The sequence below is a fragment of the Salmo trutta genome, chromosome 24 (assembly GCF_901001165.1).
Source record: "Salmo trutta chromosome 24, fSalTru1.1, whole genome shotgun sequence".
NCBI lineage: Eukaryota > Metazoa > Chordata > Actinopteri > Salmoniformes > Salmonidae > Salmo > Salmo trutta.
Window position 1 is genome coordinate 17,619,485 of NC_042980.1, and position 21,290 is coordinate 17,640,774.

A 21,290-nucleotide genomic window follows, 5' to 3' on the forward strand; every position below is an offset into this window, starting at 1 on the left:
CGTTCAGCTAATATAATAATGCCACAGTGAGTGACCAGAACACCCCTTACATCCAGAACACCCTACGTTTGTGTATACCCTTTAATGAAAGCAGGACGTTTGAGGACAACTGCAGAAATAGAGATAGCGAGTATTTTGATATTGATGTTATTCTCTTATTTATCACAAATGATCCCACCAGCTAACAGAGACAAACAGTGACTGCCAGGCAGGCGTGACAGTTGAGAGCCAGTCTCTGCCTGGGTAATGCTAAATACACTGAACAAAACTATGAATGCAACATGTAAAGTGTCGGTCCCATGTTTCATGAGCTGAAATAAAAGATCCTAGACAATTTTCATACGCACAAAAAGCTTATTTCTCTAAAATTTTGTGCACAATTTCTTTATATCCCTGTTAGTGAGCATTTCTCCTTTGCCAATATAATCCATCCACCTGACAGGTGTGGCATATCAAGAAGCTGATTGAATGGAATGATCATTACACAGGTGCACCTTGTGCTGGGGACAATAAAAGGCCACTCTAAAATGTGCAGTTTTGTAACACAACACAATGCCACAGATGTCTCAAGTTTTGAGGGAATGTGCAATTGGCATGCTGACTGTAGGAATGTCCACCAGAGCTGTTTCCAGAGAATGTAATGTTAATTTCTCTACCAACATCGTCCAACCGGCCTCACAACCGCAGACCACACGTAACCATGCTAGGCCAGGACCTCCACATCCTGCTTCTTCACCTGTGGGATGGTCTGAGGGGTGTGGGGGTGCTGAGTAGTATTTCTGTCTGTAATAATGCCCTTTTGTGTGGAAAAACTCTGATTGGCTGGGCCTGGCTCCCCAGTGGGTGGGCCTGGCTGCCAAGTGGGTGAGAATATGCCCCTCCAAGGCCCCACCCATGGCTACACACCTGCCCAGTCATGTGAAATCCATAGATTAGGGCCTAATTTATTTATTTCAATTGATTGATTTCCTTATATGAACTGTAACTCAGTAAAATCTTTGAAATTGTTGCATTTTGCGTTTATATATTTTTTCTGTATAAATAAAGGGGAGTCACTGGGACGCCTCTCACACACATTCTGAAGCAGCATTAACTGGATCAGCCAGTGAATTACTGCTCTGTGAAAGACAGTTGCATTTAACCCTGAGTGAGCACTTTCATAATGCCGAACTGTTCCACAGCATGATCCCTGTATTAATGTTGGATGAATGTGTGCTCTGCTAATAAATGCTGCGTGACATGCACCTCAATGCATCTCAATGTTAAAAGAAGAGACCATACACATCTCAATTCAAACTATAAAACAGGTTGATCAATTCACGACACAGAGAGCAGAGAGAGAAAGAGAAGAGAGAGAGATGAGAAGAGAGAGACTTGCTATGCGATGTCATTACAATACTGGAGTTACAGATTCATGTATCTATGCATGAGTCCTCTAGGTCTTCCAATGACTAAATTACATTGGAAAATCTGAAAATGCCCCCTATGACAAATTCATAACTTGCATTCTTGAGGACTTACAGGAATCAATTTTGTAGTATGACCGAAAGAGGTGAGCACTAGAGCATGTACTGTAATGATTAAAATAACAGGTGTATGTCAGAGATTGTTCCTATCCAGTTACACATGGATATGGCTTCCAGCATAATACATTTCAATACCATCACTGATATAGCCACATTACCGTAACAGGTATGAAGCCCTGAGAGCAATAGCAGTCAGTGAATAAATAGACTCATAGTGACAGGGGACAAGTATCCCAATGACAACCCATTTCACTGTCTGTTGATTGCCTTCAGAGTCAGACGTGGCAGACTTTGATGGCAGAAGCTCCCTGCTCTACCGGTTTAACCAGAAGTCCATGAGCACGGTGAAGGATGTGATCTCGCTGCGCTTCAAGAGCCACCAGGCTGAGGGGGTGCTGCTCCACGGAGAGGGTCAGAGGGGCGACTACATCACTCTGGAGCTGCACCGGGGCAGGCTGGCCCTCTATCTCAACCTGGGTGAGTTTGTCACACCGGGGCAGGCTGGCCCTCTTCCTCAACATGGGTGAATTTATCACATTGGGGCAGGCTGCAGGCACGTGCACAGATAGGGCTCTAGTGGTGCTGGACCACCTGCCTGTTTTCCCTCCTAGGAAAAAAGTGCCCTTTTTGATTGGTGGCATTTAAAAATATACAGTGGGGGAAAAAGTATTTGATCCCCTGCTGATTTTGTACGTTTGCCCACTTACAAAGAAATGATCAGTCAATAATTTTAATGGTAGGTTTATTTGAACAGTGAGAGACAGAATAACAACAAAAAATCCAGAAAAACACATGTCAAAAATGTTATAAAATGATTTGCATTTTAATGAGGGAAATAAGTATTTGACCCCTCTCCAAAACATGACTTAGTACTTGGTGACAAAACCCTTGCTGGCAATCACAGAGGTCAGACGTTTCTTGTAGTTGGCCACCAGGTTTGCACACATCTCAGGAGGGATTTTGTCCCACTCCTCTTTGCAGATCTTCTCCAAGTCATTAAGGTTCCGAAGCTGACGTTTGGCAACTCGAACCTTCAGCTCCCTCCACAGATTTTCTGTGGGATTAAAGTCTGGAGACTGGCTAGGCCACTCCAGGACCTTAATGTGCTTCTTCTTGAGCCACTCCTTTGTTGCCTTGGCCGTGTGTTTTGGGTCATTGTCATGCTGGAATACCCATGCACGACCCATTTTCAATGCCCTGGCTGAGGGAAGGAGGTTCTCACCCAAGATTTGATGGTACATGGCCCCGTCAAATGATGCGGTGAAGTTGTCCTGACCCCTTAGCAGAAAAACACCCCCAAAGCATAGTGTCATCCTCCATGTTTGACGGTGGAGATGGTGTTCTTGGGGTCATAGGCAGCATTCCTCCTCCTCCAAACACAGCGAGTTGAGTTGATGCCAAAGAGCTCCATTTTGGTCTCATCTGACCACAACACTTTCACCAGTTGTCCTCTGAATCATTCAGATGTTCATTGGCAAACTTTAGACGGGCATGTATATGTATTCTTGAGCAGGGGGACCTTGCGGGTGCTGCAGGATTTCAGTCCTTCACGGCGTAGTGTGTTACCAATTGTTTTCTTGGTGACTATGGTCCCAGCTGCCTTGAGATCATTGACAAGATCCTCCCGTGTAGTTCTGGGCTGATTCCTCACCGTTCTCATGATCATTGCAACCCCACGAGGTGAGATCTTGCATGGAGCCCCAGGTCGAGGGATATTGACAGCTCTTTTGTGTTTCTTCCATTTGCGAATAATCGCACCAAATGTTGTCACCTTCTCACCAAGCTGCTTGGCGATGGTCTTGTAGCCCATTCCTGCCTTGTGTAGGTCTACAATCTTGTCCCTGACATCCTTGGAGAGCTCTTTGGTCTTGGCCATGGTGGAGAGTTTGGAATCTGATTGATTGCTTCTGTGGACAGGTGTCTTTTTTACAGGTAACAAGCTGCGGTTAGGAGCATTCCCTTTAAGAGTGTGCTCCTAATCTCAGCTCGTTACCTGTATAAAAGACACCTGGGAGCCAGAAATCTTTCTGATTGAGAGGGGGTCAAATACTTATTTCCCTCATTAAAATGCAAATCATTTTATAACATTTTTGACATACGTTTTTCTGGATTTTTTTGTTGTTATTCTGTCTCTCACTGTTCAAATCAACCTACCATTGAAATTATAGACTGATCATTTCTTTGTCAGTGGGCAAACGTACAAAATCAGCAGGGATCAAATACTTTTTTCCCTCACTGTATATTTTTACTTATATTAAGTCTATTTTGTCTTTTGTATTGTACATCTAAATGTTATGAATTGTGCATCAAATAAGCAAATTTCTCATAAACTTTGACTGGAAAATAATGTGCACAGACCTGGCAGGCTGGCCCTCTACCTCAACCTGGGAGAGGTCATCAGAGAGGTCAGGGGGCAGAGGTAATGGGTAACAGGACACAAGGGTAAGTTCATGGGTAACAGGACACAAGGGACTCTGGGTACGGATGAAGGAGTCTTTTGAACCATTTAAAATGAGTCTGGGGAGCAGTCTGGGAGGGTAACTGAATGTTTGTGTTCTGCTGCCCTTCCAATTACCACTGCACCTGAGCTCCATTTACTAGCTGGACTCAGACTGTTAAGGATCCACATTGTGAAGAGCTGAGTCTGGGGAAGACCATTCTCAAGTAGTTTGTTTTCAGAATGTCTATGAGAGCTCCCTCTTCCTCAATAAACCGTCCTGTTTTATGATCAATATCTATATCAATATTAAAGTAACCATATGATCTGTTCTCTGTTTTTTTGTTTACAGATGACACCCGGCTGCGGTTCAGCAGTGGTCGTGTTGCGGTAACTCTGGGCAGTCTTCTGGATGACCAGCACTGGCACTCTGTCCTCATCGAGCGCTTCAACAAGCAGGTCAACCTCACCATGGACACCCACACGCAACACTTCAGGACCAAGGGGGAAGGAGACTCTCTGGAGGTGGACTATGAGGTGTGTTTATCCTAACACATACTGTAGAATAGTCAGATAATTATTCAGACCAAGTAAATAGTTCAACCAAGTTATCTTACTCTAAGAGGATGTTGTCATTTCACCCTTTTTCCTCATCAAAGCTCAGCTTCGGAGGCATCCCACTGCCAGGTAAACCTGGTACCTTCCTGAGGAAGAACTTCCATGGCTGCATCGAGAACCTCTACTACAACGGGATCAACATCATCGACCTAGCCAAGCGACGCAAGCCTCAGATCTACAGTGTGGTAAGACAACTATTCTCATCCACCGTACCATAGATTATTAGTACATCCTTAAAATAGTATGGGGACAAAGTAGCTAGTCAACCAATGCCTATTAAAGGTCACAGACAGTCTTTTAATTGCACTGTTGCTGTGAGATTTCACATTTTGCTACAATGTGATTCTGTTTAATCACATTTGTATTTGAGTTAGTCACATAGACTTCTCCATGGTCCCTCAAACTGTGTGAGATCCAGGGCAGAGACACTGTCCGTAGAGATTTTTTTTTAGTTCTATCTGATCCTCACTACTGTGTCATTAAGTCTAAACCCATGAATAGATTCAGCCGTAGGCACACCCTATAATTTGGACACCCTCCCCCCAATCAAATCAGACAGAAGCCAAAGCGTCACATTGCATCACAGACACCCTATTCCCATCGGAAATCTGATTGCTATGTTAAAAGGCCTTTACTTACAAGTGAGAGAGTGACTGCGATGATGGAATCCGTAATGGAATTTCAATGTGGAATATTATCTGGTGAGGGATCACAATGAGAGTCAAAGTGCTGCCGATTGCTCTTCTCTGCCTCTGAGGCACTGGGACTGATGGGCCGCTGACCTCAATTGACATGGCTGCTCTTTTGGCCCATGTACCTCACAAGGCCTCTGGATCACTTGGAATTAAGGTGTGTTCTTTCTCTGCCCACCTGACGGCTGACCTAGATTGGAGGGGAGAAACTCAGAATTTTATAGTTCGATATTATATGACATTTCTGCCTGTGGTCCTTTTGTACGGCACCTTTTGAATTCCAGATAGTCATTCAGCTTTATATGGCATTCTCAAGGAAATGTGTGGTCGAAGCAGGCAAGTTAGTTTTCTAAATATCATATTCAGTAAATCTCTTTATCAGCTCACTGTATTTTATTCTGCTAAGATGAATGGTACAGTAAAAATACAGTAAATCCAACATGTTGATGTGTCACCAGGGCAACGTGACCTTCTCGTGCTCGGAGCCCCAGCTGGTATCCACCACTTTCCTGAGCTCCAGCAGCAGCTTCCTGTCGCTCCCAGCCACGCAGTCTGCTTCAGCGGGCTTCGCGGTGCGTTTCCAGTTCAGAACATGGAACCCAGACGGGCTACTGCTCTCCACCCAGCTGTCCCTGGAGCCCCAGCGACTGGACCTGCAGATAAGCAACAGCCGGCTGCGCCTGACCCATCACACGTCAGCCCAGCAGAAAGAAGAGGTCTCCACCGGTGAGGGCCAGGCCAACAGCCTCTAGCCTAGCTGACCCACACTATGGGCTGGAATCAGTGTGTACACCCAGGGAGACAGAAAATATAAAACAGTCTTTATTCCAGTGAAGCAGACAGAGAGTGAAAAGCTAATCCATCATCCAGGGGGAGACTGTCTGTGTTTGGTTTTGCACATCATTACATCAACATCATTCATATGACCTTTTGCCCCCGAGAAACTCAAAGCACATTTAATCTCCTTGGAATGGCTTGAGGAAAAATGTCATCCTTGTATTTTCGACGTGAGCACTCCAGGATTGGAGTCAGAGAGAAATAACATGTATAATTACGTTGGATTGCAGAGCCCAGACTTTTAGCAGATGGCAGGCACAGAGGGAATTATAGACACACAGAAAGACCATTACAGCTTGGAAGCCCTTCACTATAAAGGACAATCAAAATGGATATACCACAATCTGCTGTTACGTCTGTTTGAAGCTTGAACCTACGGTCAAATGAATGTTTCATCCAATAATAACCATTACGTCCTGTCCTCTGGCAACGATTTAGCTTCAATCTGACCAGCCACACTTGTCGTTGATTTTCATTTCCGTGTCATCTTCCATTCTTGTTTAGTAATGTAGGACAGTTATTAAGACAAACCATGTGACCATACTGTAGCTTACACAGCAATTGATAGGCTCTGATTTACAATGTAATATGTAGCCTAGTACCTACAGTATGTTGGAGATCCCAATCCCAGCAATCCCTGAATAAACATGTAGTTGATGTTTGATGAGCCTGTAATAGTGTCTCACACAGAAAACACACTCTGCTGTCTCCACAGGTCACAGAGTGAATGATGGACTATGGCACTCCGTGAGTCTCAGCTCCCAAGGTCTCCAAGTCACTACGACCCTGGACAACGAGCCGTCCTCAACCATCGAGCTGGGGGACCACATGGAGGCAGGAAACAGCCTCTACTTCGGAGGTAAGACCACACACAATGAGTCTTGTTGTCTGCATCACTATCTCATGAAACCAGGACTTGATGGTCAGGTCTTGTTGCAGCATCTGAAGACATTATCTGAAGATGTATACAGGACATGTTGAATGATGAAAATGCTATTATTTAGCAATATTTGTTCAATCTGTGTCACAGGTTGTCCATCTCTGAACATCTTAGGCTGTGAGAACCCCACGTTGGCGTTCCAGGGTTGCATGCGTCTCATCTCCATCAACAGCCAGCCCATGGACCTGAACCAGGTGCAACAAGGACGACTGGGAAAGTACAAGGAGCTGCAGTTTGACACATGTGGCATCCATGACAGGTAAGCTTTTAGGTGGGGATCCAATCCCAAAATGTGTTTGGATGACGAACTAAACAGATTTTAAAGGTTCTGTCTTTATTTGTTGACGAGGTTATTCTGTCCACCACAGCCCATGCTTGAGTGTCACTGACAAGTCAGCTAATAGAGATAGGCTTACAGACTGGATCTGCCAATTAAATCATGCAATGGAGTCTGGTACTGTAGCACTATCATCCTGGCTAAGGGCCCTGCTAACAAGTTGCTTCCTGTGTGGCGTGTAGCTTCCTCTCTGTCCCTCATTACCCCGCTCTGTTGTGGGACCGAAGGGTGGGATTAGTACACGCTAAATAGATGTCATGGCAAAGTTGAGGAAACCTGAAACACATACAGGGAGGATACAAACAAAGGACTTGGTGAGTTGGTGCTTCTTCTTGTATTCACCCTGAGGGGAATCCTACTTCTCTGATGTCAGATCGCAGCTATACCTGATTCTTCTGTTTGGAATGCTAACCGGCAGATTTAAAGGCTGTTGGAGTGTGTGGAACACAAACAGATGAATAAGCCCTACAGGGCTGTTAGTAAAATACATGAAATATAGGAAATGTGTAAAAAGACGGAATGAGATGGTTCACATGAAAACAAAACAGGTGACAGCTGTCTGTGTGCCCTATATTGGCTGCCTCTCGATGAGCCTTCCACAAAGAGATGTACACCGAGAGAATGTTTTGTATATTTCACTACCATGCAATATTACCCCTTATCCCTTATTTTAGAGAGGCTAGCGCGACCAGATGGTTGGGGCAAGGTTTATGCTCAGTATTGTTCACCGTTCTATAAATCTCTTCATTGGACTGTAATTCATTGTCCATCACAGAGCCATGTCTTTGTGTAACGACCAGAACTATGCTTCATTAAAGGATTGGAAGATTAACCTTTACGAGTGTTAATCTACTTTTCTTTGTGTCCAATCAAACTCCATGACTACATTTTTTGCAAGTGTGCACTTCTGTGCCACGGCTTCTGTAATTTCATGACCTGTGAGGGCAGCCGTGAACACATCAATAGAAATAGCTCTACGGTAATTAAACCATGGCCTGCAACCTTATCCACGCCGCAGTCACTCTGCTCCATGGCAATTAATGGGAGAAAGATGAAAATGTATGAAATTATAGATGCACGCTTGAAATCCGGGCAATTATGTGAAACTGAAGGAGGCTTGAGGAAGGTACTATTAATCAGGAAAGCGTGGTTAGGAGAGAGATTTCCATGAAGCGCTGGGTGTTCAAAACCTGTAAATACGTGCTCTGGGTTTGACTTGATGCTGCTGCTTCTTCTTTTTGTAAACACACAACAACACAGTACTGGCAAGTGTTTGTTTACCATTTGCCTCAACAATTTGAGTTGGAATGGTACTCAATTCATTTGGGATTTACTGAGCGGCCTTGTAAATCGTAAATAAACAACGGCAAAGGAAATGCACAAACTGTGTTTGCCTCGCCTCTTGAGTACTCGGGTGCCAGACCGTGCATTGATAATGGCAAGGAAATGAAAAAGGGAGTCTGCTTAACAGATAATGAAAGGCTGAGGATAGTAGGCTTTGACACAAAGACAAACCTTGTTTTTTCCCTTTTTACCCTACAGAAAGGCTTGGCAAATCTGACAGATATGTCTTTATGCTTTTAAATAACTTTCATTCTTTTACCAACAAATCTCATTTTATCCTTCTCTGATATTTCCACAATCATGTTGTGAGATTGTTTCTGTTTATCACTGCACAAAAGTCTTTATTTTTTTTAAACAAAGAACTAGTATAGATCATCAATCTCTGAGATGTTGTTGTTTTTTCTACCTTATCAATGTTCATCTTTTCAAATGTATTTGTTTGCTTTTGTCACTATGAATACCCTGACATTTGCTAATGCATGGTAAAGATATGTATATACATAGTAATGTAATGTTCAGGGCCTTCAGAAAGTATTAATACCCCTTGACTTATTCCACATTTTGTTGTGTTACAGTCTGAGTTCAAAATGGATGAAATAATTTTTTTTCTCTCTCACCCATCTACACACAATACCCCTTAATGACAAAGTGAAAACATGTTTTTAGAGTTTTTTGCAAATGTATTGAAAATGATATCCAGAAATGTATAATTTACATATGTATTCACACCCCTGAGTCAATACTTTGTAGAAGCAGCTTTGAGTCATCTTAGGTATGTCCGTATTAGCTTTGCACATCTGGATTTTGAGATTTTCTCCCATTCTTCCTTGCGGATTTTGTCAAACTCTGTTAATCTTTTACTGCTGTGGGCTAAATCAGGGTCTCGCAGAGTGTTTATAGTATACAGTACACACACATTTTTATAGGCTTAAAAAAAGATGACACCTGTACCATGTCAAATTGAAATGTATTCCATTTTGAGTTTGCATCCCAATATTACACTTTGTATACACTGAAATGTGGTGGAAAAAGTGCCCAATTGTCATACTTTACATAAAAAAAGACTCCCAGTAAAATACTACTTGACTAAAAGTCTAAAAGTATTTGGTTTTAAATGTACTCAGGTATGTATCAAAGTAAATGTAATTGCCAAACTATATTTAGCTATATCAAAAGTAAAAGTATAAATAATTTCAAATTTCTTATATTATGCAAACCAGACATCACAATTTATTTTACGGATAGCCAGGGGTACACACCAACAGTCAGACATCATTACAAACGAAGCATTTGTGTTTAGTGAGTCCACCAGATCAGAGGCAATAGGGATAACCAGGGATGTTCTCTTGATAAGTCCCACTGGGCACACATTGGTTGAATCAACATTGTTTCCACGTCATTTCAATATGATTACGTTGAACCAACGTGGAATAGACGTTGAATTGACGTCTGTGCCCAGTGGGGTGTGTGAATTAGACCATTTTCTTGTCCTTCCAAGCATTCCAAATGTAACGAGTACTTTTGGGTGTCAGGGGAAATGTATGGCGTAAAAAGTACAGATACCCATAAAAACTACTTAAGTAGTATTTTAAAGTATTTTTACTTAAGAACTTTACACCACTGACATTTAGTATACAAAACATTAAGGACACATGCTCTTTCCATGACATAGACCAACCAGGTGAATCCAGGTGAAAGCTATGCCGCCACTTGTTAAATTCACTTCAATCAGTGTAGATGAAGGGGAGGAGACCGGTTATTAAATAAGGATTTTTAAGCCTTGAGACAACTGAGATGGATTGTGTATGTGTGCCATTCAGAGGGTGAATGGGGAAGTCAAAATATTTAAGTGCCTTTGAACGGGGTATGGGAGTAGGTGCCAAGAACTGCAACGCTGCTGGATTTTTCACACTCAACCGTTTCCCGTGTGTATCAATGATGGTCCATCACCCAAAGGACATCCAGCCAACTTGACACAACTGTGGGAAGCATTGGAGTCAACATGGGCCAGCATCTCTGTGGAACGCTTCCGACACCTTGTAGAGTCCATGTCCTGATGAATTGAGGCTGTTCTGAGGGCAAAAAGGGGTAGGATTACTGCAACTCAATATTAGAAAGTTGTTCTTAATGTTTTGTACACTCAGTGTACATCACAGAAGACTGAAATATAACAAAACCGCTTGACATAAACACCGGATTTTGAGCTGTTTCATATTCTTGTTCTGAAGCCATTCCAGCATTGCTTTGGCTGTATGCTTGTGGTCATTGTCGTTTGCACTCTGAAGAAGGTTCTCATCAAGGATTTGCTTGTATTCATTGTTCCCTCTATCCTTGCCAGTTTCCCAGTCCCTGCTGCTGAAAACATCCCCATTGCCAAATACCAAGCTTCACAGTAGAGATGGTGTTAGACGGGTGATGAGCTGTGCCTGGTTTTCTCAAGATATATCACTTTGTATTCAGGCCAAAGAGTAAAATGTTTGTCTCATCAGACCACAGAATCTTTTGACTTACAATCTCTGAATGTTTGTGTTTTTCTTTGGCTTTTTTTGTTATTTTCCATATTATGTTTATCTCTGAGAAGCTACCCAAGAAAGGGCTGAACATAGCCATGTTAATATATTTAGCCATAGAAATAAGGTTAATGAAATCAATAACTTTCTAACATCAAATAACATAATATATTAGCCATTTCTGAGACTCACTTAGATAATTCTTATGATGATACAGCAGTAGCAATACATCTATAGAAGAGACAATAATGCTTATGGGGGAGGTGTTGGGGGAGGTGTTGCTATACATACAGTTGAAGTCGGAAGTTTACATACACTTAGGTTGGAGTCACTCGTTTTTCAACATGTTCAACTCATTTTTCAACCACTCCACAAATGTTTTATTAACAATCTATCTATCTATAGTTTTGGCAAGTTGGTTAGGACATCTACTTCGAGCATGACACAAGTAATTTTCCCAACAATTGTTTATATACAGATTATTTCACTTATAATTCACTGCATCACAATTCCAGTGGGTCAGAAGTTTACATACACTAAGTTTACTGTGCCTTAAACAGCTTGGACAATTCAAGAAAATGATGTCATGGCTTTAGAAGCTTCTGTTAGGATAATTGACATAATTTTAGTCAATTGGAGGTGTACCTGTGAATGTATTTGAAGGCCTACCTTCAAACATCAGTGCCTCTTTGCTTGGCATCATGGGAAAATCAAAAGAAATCAGCCAAGACCTCAGAAAAAAATGTGTAGACCTCCACAAGTCTGGTTCATCCTTGGGAGCAATTTCCAAATGCCTGAAGGTATCACGTTCATCTGTACAAACAATAGTATGCAAGTATAAACACCATGGGACCACGCAGCCGTCATACCGCTCAGGAAGGAGACTCCTTCTGTCTCCTAAAGATGAACGTACTTTGGTATGAAAAGTGCAAATCAATCCCAGAACAACAGCAATGGACCTTGTGAAGATGCTGGAGGAAACATGTACAAAAGTATCTATATCCACAGTAAAACAAGTCCTATATCGACATAACCTGAAAGGCCGCTCAGCAAGGAAGAAGATTGTGGGAGCTGTACTGTTAGATTTCAGTAAAGCCGATGTTATTGACCATAACCTGCTGTTGAGAACTTATTTTTTATGGCTTTTTAACCTCTGCCATATCGTGGATTCAGAACTACAGTATCTATATATGTCACGTCCTGACCAGCAGATGGAGCTAGTGTTTTAGTTTTGGGGTCAGGACGTGGCAGGTTTGTGTTTGTATATGTTGGGTGGATGATTGGGACTTCCAATTGAAGGCAGGTGTGTATAGTTGCCTTTGATTGGAAGTCCTATATAGGTGTGTGTGTTTGTCTTTGGGGAATTGTTGTGAGCACTGCTTTGTTTGGTTTAGCCTGCCACACCGTCACATTGTGAGTACCGGCCATTGTTTTGTTTATTGTTTTGTTTTTTCAGTGGATGCTCTACTCCTGTTTTTGAACATTAAAATATGAGTATCCACACTTCCGCTGCGCCTTGGTCCTTCTCTCTCCCGCACGACTTATTCTGTGACAATATAATAGAACTCAGAGGGTTGTAGGGTGTGATGTACCACAGGGCAGCTATCTAGGCCCTCTACTCTTTTATATTTTAACCAATGACCTGCCACTGACATTTTAACAAAGCCTGTGTGTCCATGTATGCTGATGATTCAACTATATACATGTCAGCAACCACAGCTAATGAAGTCACTGAAATCCTTAACGAGGAGGTGCAGTCAGTTTTGGAATGGGTGGCCAGTAATAAACTGGTCCGGAACATCTCTAAAACTAAGAGCATTGTATTTGGTACAATACATTCCCTAAACTCTAGACCTCAGATTAATCTGGTAATGAATGGTGTGGCTGTTGAACAAGTTGAGGAGACTAAATTAAATGACCTTAGATTCTAAACTGTAATGGTCAAAACATATTGATTCAATTGATGTAAAGATGGCGAGAGGTCTGTCAATAATGAAGAGATTCTCTGCTTTTTTGACACCACACTCCAAAAAAAAGTCCTGCAGGCTCTAGTTTTGTCTTATCTGGATTATTGTCCAGTCATGTGGTCAAGTGCTGCAAAGAAAAACCTAATTAAGCTGCTGCTGGCCCAGAACAGGATGGAACATCTTTCTCTTCATTGTCACCAGAGGGCTAATAAAAATACTATACATTACAAGTTCTTTGCATAGTCAACTTATGCACAGCTCTGACACAGTAAGTTACCCCATCAGACATGCCACCAGGTGTCTTTTCACAGTCCCCAAATCCAGAACAAATTCAAGAAAGCGTGCAGTATTATATAAAGCCATTATTGCATGGAACTCCCTTCCATATCATATTGCTCAAATGAACAGCAAACCGGTTTAAAAAAACATAAAGCAATACCTCACGGCACAACGCCTCTCACCTATTTGACCTAGATATTGAGTGTATGTAATGATATATAGGCTGTGTGCCATTTTTATTTATTTATGTAGTTTTTTCATTGAGCTGTTCTTGTCTGTTAATGTTCTGTAATACAGTATGTCATGTTTAATGTTTTGTGTGGATCCCAGGAAGAGTAGCTGCTGCTTTTGCAACAGCTAATGGGACTCCTAATAAAATACCAAAAAAAGTATTTCACGTGCCTTTTTGCAAACTCCAGGCATGCTGTCATGTGCCTTTTTCTCAGGAGTGGCTTCCTTCTGGCCACTTTCCTATAAAGCCCAGATTGGTGAAATGCTGTAGAGACTGTTGTCCTTCTATCAGGTTCTCCCATCTCAGCCAATAAACTCTGTAGTTCTGTCAGAGTGGTCATTGGGTGCTTGGGCATCTCCCTGGCCAATGTCCTACTTACCCGGTTGCTCAGTTTGGTCAGATGGCCAGCTTTAGGCAGAGTCTGGGTAGTTCCATATTTTTTTTTATTTCCCAATGATGAAGACAACTGTGCTCTTGAAATGTTTCAACACTATAGAAATTGCCCTTGCCCAGATATATACCTCATCACAATTCTATCTTGGAGATAGATCTTTATGGTATAGTTTCTACTCTGACATGCACTGTCAACTGTGGGACCATATATAGACAGGTGTGTTTCTTTCTAAATCATATCCAAACAATTGAATTGGTCCACAGGTAGACTCCAATCAAGTTGTAGCGACGTTTCAAGGATGATCAAAGGAAATTAGATGCACCTGAGCTCAATTTGGAGTGTAAGGGCAAAGGGGTGTGAATATTTATGTAAATTAGATATTTCTGTATTTCACTTTGAAATGGGGTATCGTGTGTAAAAGTTGAGCAAAAAATATATTTAATACATTTTGAATTCAGGCTGTAACACAAGACATTGTTAAATAAGTCAAGGGGTACGAATACTTTCTGAATGCACTGTACATACCTGATCAAAAGTATGTGGACACCTGCTCGTCGAACATCTCATTCCAAAGTCATGGGCATTAATATGGAGTTATTCCCCCCTTTGCTACTATAACATCCTCCACTGTTATGGGAAGGCTTTCCCCTAGATGTTGGAACATTGCTGCAGGGACTTGCTTCCATTCAGCCACAAGAGCATTAGTGAAGTCGGCACTGATGGTGGGCGATTAGGCCTGGCTTGCAGACAGTGTTCCAATTCATCTCAAAGGTGTTCGATGGAGTTGAGGTCAGGGCTCTATGTAGGCCAGTCAAGTTCTTCCACACCGATCTTGACAAACCCTTTCTGTATGCACCTCGCTCTGTGCATGGTGCCATTGTCATGCTGAAGCAGGAAAGGGCCTTCCCCATACTGTTTCCACAAAGTTTGAAGCACATAATGTCGTTGTATGTGGAAGCATTAAGATTTCCCTTCACTGGAACTAAGGGGCCTATTCTTTTCTATGAAAAACAGCCCCACATCATTATTCCTCCTCCAACAAACTTTATAGTTGACGCTATGCATTGGGGCAGGTAGCGCTTTCCTGGCATCCGCCAAACCCAGATTCATCCATCAGACTGCCAGATGGACACGTTTCCACTGCTCCAGAGTCCAATGGGAGCGAGCTTTACACAACTCCAGCCGACGCTTGGCATTGCGCATGGTGATCTTAGGCTTGTGTACGTTTGCTAGGCCATGGAAACCCATTTCATGAAGCTCCTGACAAACAGTTATTGTGCTGAAGTTGCTTCCATAGGCAGTTTGGAACTCGATAGTGAGTGTTGCAACCGAGGACAGACAATTTTTCCCATTCTGTGAGCTTGTGTGGCCAGTTTCTCCTAGACGTTTCCACTTCACAATAACAGCACTTACAGTTGACCGGGGCGGCTCTAGCAGGGCCGAAATTTGATGAACTGACTTGTTGGGATGGTGGCATCCTATGACGGTGCCATGTTGAACGTCACTGAGCTCTTCAGTAAGGCCATTTTACTGCCAATGTTTGTCTATGGAGATTGCATGGCGCTGTGCTCATTTTTATACACCTGTCAGCAACGGGTGTGGCTGAAATAGCCAAATCCACTAATTTGAATGGGTGTCCACATACTTTTGTATATATAGTGTATATTGCTGCTGTCTCTCCAGATGTCTGCCCAACTTCTGTGAACATGGAGGGCAGTGTTCCCAGTTCTGGAACACCTTCTACTGTGACTGCTCTGGAACAGGATACACTGGAGCCACATGCCACAACTGTGAGTTATCTAGACTTCCAACTTATATATACCTACAGTATACTATACACTTCCCACACTTTTCTCAAACTTGTTCTCAATGATACTGCACAATCCAACCCAAGCCAGGATATATAATGTATTAAATGCAGCACACAATCTCACAATCACATAGAACTGTTATCCCTGTGGTTCCATCCTTATAAAGTGCAATTCAAAAGGGTTGGTAACAACATCAATGGTTCAATGCCAGAGTGACCCTATAGTAATCAATCCCCTGGTATTCTGCCTGGCATAACTACCTGGGAATCTGGTAAACCCTGTTCGCTATATGTCAAGAGCCTCAGTTTAAAATATGGAAGTTTCACCTCTCATCTGTCGTCTCCAGACATGCACAGACTCCCCTTTGATATTCACCACTGAGCGCGCTCAGAATCCTTGTGCGAGAACCCTCTGCTCCTGAATACTGATTTCTTGTTTACTTGCCAGCGGATGCAGTTGTCCTTGCATGTTGGAGTGTACCTTGACATGAATATGCACCACATGAATGAAAATGTGGCCACTTACTTTGAACATCGTCTTTATATGCATAATGGTGTCTGGCTTGCTACCTTTTCTACAGTAAGTTATGCATATGTGTGCAATTTAAAATATGCAATATGGGGAAAAGTAGGGGAGGCTACAACATTAGTATTAAAAGGTAAAATTGTATGAAGTATGTTACTTATGTATATTAATGTACCATATATTATATTCATATTTTGTGAAGGTGCGTTTCTTTGTGTTTTAGAGCTTGATCACTCAGTGTTTTAGAGCTTGACCACTCAGTGTTTTAGAGCTTGACCACTCAGTGCTCTTGCTAAATGTTTACCAGCCACTGTGCAATTATGTACATGCTACCCATTAAATTCGTTTTTAACTTCCTCACTGAGATTTCTGTCAGCCATTTTGGAGCATTATGTACAGTATATTTGTGTTTGTCTGTAGCCATCTATGAGGCATCATGTGAGGCCTACAGGCTGACTGGCAGCTCCTCGGGCTTCTTCTCTGTTGATCCAGACGGCAGTGGACCTCTGGGGCCGACACAGGTCTACTGCAACATGACAGGTAAACTGCCACTGGGGCACACAGCCCAGTCATCACCTCTCTGCACTCCCCTGAAACCCATAAGACCTCTGAGGTCGTGGCAGAGGAGAGGCAGAGTAAACAAGATCTGATTCAGTCACTTACAGACACATTGCATTGGCCCACAGCACAATTGATGACTGACAGCCAAGCTATCAAGTGGAAAATCATTAGGGTTACTTGATATGGAACCAGCCCCTGGTTACAATGATAGCTCTAAATACAGATTTGTCAAAATGTCTGCTCTAAATAAGACAATGTGCAAATGTGTGCAAAATGACACAATCTCAAAAGTGAACGCTCATAAAAAATACCAGAGCTCTGATTCAAGTCTGTGTCATGTCTTCACCTTCAGGGCTCAGACTGTTCACAGACAGAGTAAAGGAATGAGAGCTCAATGCCTGGATGCTGGCACACAAGACAATATCCATCACCTTGCTGTCATGAGTTTACAGCTCTGACCTTTCCGGAGGTTAATGCAACATTTAAGTCATTACGGAGGTGGCTGGCTGCTGCTGACTGTTGATAGTCTGGCTCAGGATCACAATATATTTTCCTTTTTTTATGCCACAAATCCTAATAATTTTACATGGAGCTGCCTCAGGTTGACCTCAATTAAAGAATCCATTAGAGATGTAAATAACTCTCAGCTTGACAAACTGGGATGTGAATAATCACAAAGTGAAATAGGATTTCCTCTCAGGCAAGGTAAACACAGAATTCTCCATAATACATAAAATGGGGGGATGGAAATGAATTGGAGTCCTCACCTCAATTAATCTCGCAAGCTATTAACCCTTGGTTAGAGAGCCTACAGGAAATCTGTGGATTACTGCAGTAGCGTGTCCAGAAAATGTTGAATGGAGTGACCAAGGTGGAGCACAGATCCAGTTAAGGGGGGCCATAACATTTTGAACCTTAATCAATGCAAGGTGGATTTCTTTCAATATAATTATGATGTTTCAACACATTAAATGCTTCAGCTTATGATTGGTACATTTCCCATTTCAAATAAATCATAAATCAATTACAAAAGTGTTTGCATTGAATGTCAGGATTTTATATAAGGGTGTAGCATACAGCAGAAAATGTACTTGAAAGTGCCATCCAGAGTGCGAGTTACAGTGCATTCAGAGAGTATTCAAGCCCGTACAGCATGTTACACGTCAAAATGTCTTAAGGTTTGACATGTGTTTTGTTCCATGTTGTTTGTAGAAGACAAGGTGTGGACAGTGGTGACCCACAACAGCACAGATCCAGTCAGGGTCCAGGGTTCTACTCTCCAAAAGCCCTACGTTATGAAGTTCAACTACAGTGCCTCACCTGAACAACTGATGACACTTGTGGCCGGGTCAGAGCAGTGTCAACAGGAAGTGATGTACGGCTGCAGGAAGTCCCGCCTCTTCAACACTAGAGGTGAGTTGGGATAGCACCCTGTTTATCCTATGACGTCAAACTTAGACATGGTCCCAGACAGACCTGTTTCCTAATATAAATGTTTAGAATTCTGAGAATGAACCTGACTCTGACCCGAGCGTGTGAATATACAGTACATCTTGAACCATTTCTCCCGTTATCTAGCAATAACTTGAAAGGCTACCACCGAGCATGTCTCTGAGCATTCATCTTCAATTGCTTTGGGAGCAAACGGTCTCCCAGACATCCCACATTTGCTCCTAAATCATGAAACATTCATGAAGTGCTGAATTCCCTGATTCCCCGGCTGTCATGTGCGTGCAAACAAACAAGTTCATTATCACAGTGGATCCAAGAGAGAAAATAAAAAAGTTATCGTATGGGCTATATATGAACAGTGTCAGATGGAACGTCAATAAGTTGTTTCTGCTGGCTGTCGTGCTTGAACACATATATTCTCTATAGAAGATGAATGACGTTCAGCCCCTGTAGTGGTCTGGGTGTAGCTGGTGCAGAGGAGTCAGGCGCAGGACAGCAGAAATGAGTAACACAAGTAACTTTACTCAAATATTCCAATAACATGTCGTAATACCGAGCCCACAATAACGGGCCGAACATACATAAAACAATCACGCACAAAAACCATGGGGAAAACAGAGGGTTAAATAATGAACATGCAATTGGAGGTCTGCACCCGCTCCAGCCGCGCATCGACACCGACCTCGGGGACGACCCGGAGGACAAGGCGCAGGGCAATCCGGATGGAGACGGTGGAACTCCCGCAGCAACGAAGGGTCCAAAACGTCCTTCACCGGCACCCAGCATCTCTCCTCCGGACCATACCCCTCCCCCTCCACGAGGTACTGAAGGCCCCTCGCCCGATGCCTCGAGTCCAGTATGGCTCGAACAGCATACGCCGGGGCCCCCTCGATGTCCAGAGGGGGTGGAGGAACCTCCCACACCTCAGACTCCTGGAGTGGACCAGCCAACACCAGCCTGAGGAGAGAGACATGGAACGAGGGGTTAATACGGTAATCACTATATCCTCAGGCACCCCGTAGTACCGGAACACGTGTGTAAACAGGGCCTGTAGGGCCGTAGGGAGACCGGGCAAAGGAAGGAGACGGCAGGACTTAGAGAACCGATCCACAACGACCAGGATCGTGGTGTTACCCTGTGAGGGAGGAAGATCCGTGAGGAAGTCCACCGATAGGTGCGACGACGGCCATTGTGGAACAGGTAAGGGCTGTAACTTCCCTCTGGGCAGGTGCCTAGGGGCCTTGCACTGAGCGCACACCGAGCAGGAGGAAACATAAACCCTCACGTCCTTGGCCAAGGTGGACCACCAGTACTTCCCACTAAGACAGCACACTGTCCGACCGATGCCAGGATGACCAGAGGAGGGTGACGTGTTGGCCCAATAGATCAAACGGTCGCGGACAGCAGACGGAACGTACAGACGCCCAACTGGACACTGGAAGGGAGTGGGCTCTGCACACAACGCCCGCTCGATGTCTGCGTCCAGCTCCCACACCACTGGTGCCACCAGGCAAGAGGCCGGATGTATGGGAGTGTGATCTATGGACCGCTCCTCTGTGTCATACATCCGGGACAGTGTGTCTGACTTAGCGTTCTGGGAACATGGTCTGTAGGACAGGGTGAAAACAAAACGGGTAAAGAACATGGTCCACCTTGCCTGGCGAGGGTTCAGTCTCCTCGCCGCCCGGATGTACTTCAGATTGCGGTGGTCAGTCCAGATGAGAAAAGGGTGTTTAGCCCCCTCAAGCCAATGTCTCCACGCCTTTAGAGCCTTGACAACAGCCAACAGCTCCCGGTCCCCCACATCATAGTTTCGCTCCGCCGGGCTGAGCTTCTTCGAAAGGGAAAGCACAGGGGCAGAGCTTTGGTGGCATACCCGAGCGCTGAGAGTGCACGGCTCCTATCCCAGCCTCGGACGCATCCACCTCCACCATGAACACCAAAGAGGGATCCGGATGAGCCAGCACGGGAGCCGAGGTAAACAGAGCCCTCAGGTGATCAAAAGCCCTGTTTGCCTCAACCGACCACTGCAGTCGCACCGGTCCCCCCTTCAGCAGTGAGGTAATGGGAGCCACTACCTGACCAAAGCCCCGGATAACCCTCCGGTAGTAGTTGGCAAACCCTAGAAACCGCTGCACTTCCTTTACCGTGGTAGGAGTCGGCCAATTACACACGGCTGAAATGCGGTCACTCTCCATCTCCACCCCTGAAGTGGAAATGCGGTACCCTAGGAAGGAGACGGACTGTTGGAAGAACAGACATTTCTCAGCCTTGACGTACAGGTCATGCTCCAACAGTCGACCAAGCACCCTGCGCACCAGGGACACATGCTCGGCATGTGTAGCGGAGTATATCAGAATGTTGTCGATATACACCACTACACCCTGCCTGTGCAGGTCCCGGAATATCTCGTCTACAAAGGCCTGGAAGACTGATGGAGCATTCATCAACCCGTACGGCATGATGAGGTACTCATTGTGCCCTGAGGTGGTACTAAATGCCGTCTTCCACTCGTCCCCCTCCCAGATATGCACCAGGTTGTAAGTGCTCCTGAGATCCAATTTTGTGAAGAAGCATGGCCTGTGCATTGACTCTATCGCACTGGCTATGAGAGGCAGCGGGTAGCTGTACCTCACAGTGATTTGGTTGTTACCTCGATAGTCAATGCACAGGCGCAGACCTCCATCCTTCTTCTTCACAAAAAAGAAACTCGAAGAGGCAGGTGAAGTGGAGGGCCGAATGTACCCCTGCCCCAGGGATTCGGAGACATATGTTTCCATAGCCGCTGTCTCCTCCTGTGACAGGGGATACATGTGACTCCTGGGAAG

The 21,290-nt window shown here is 43.9% G+C and overlaps 1 protein-coding gene across 1 annotated transcript in view; it reads left to right on the forward strand.

Moving 5' to 3' along the window:
- LOC115160834 (contactin-associated protein-like 5) overlaps positions 1-21,290 on the forward strand; it is a 74,595-nt gene that overhangs the window by 25,317 nt on the left and 27,988 nt on the right. The window contains exons 5-13 of the mRNA XM_029711306.1: positions 1,800-2,003; positions 4,316-4,500; positions 4,623-4,766; positions 5,732-5,999; positions 6,826-6,969; positions 7,141-7,309; positions 15,797-15,903; positions 16,870-16,989; positions 18,223-18,423. Coding sequence (XP_029567166.1) covers positions 1,800-2,003; positions 4,316-4,500; positions 4,623-4,766; positions 5,732-5,999; positions 6,826-6,969; positions 7,141-7,309; positions 15,797-15,903; positions 16,870-16,989; positions 18,223-18,423 — 1,542 coding nt within the window. The remainder of the gene's footprint in view (positions 1-1,799; positions 2,004-4,315; positions 4,501-4,622; positions 4,767-5,731; positions 6,000-6,825; positions 6,970-7,140; positions 7,310-15,796; positions 15,904-16,869; positions 16,990-18,222; positions 18,424-21,290) is intronic.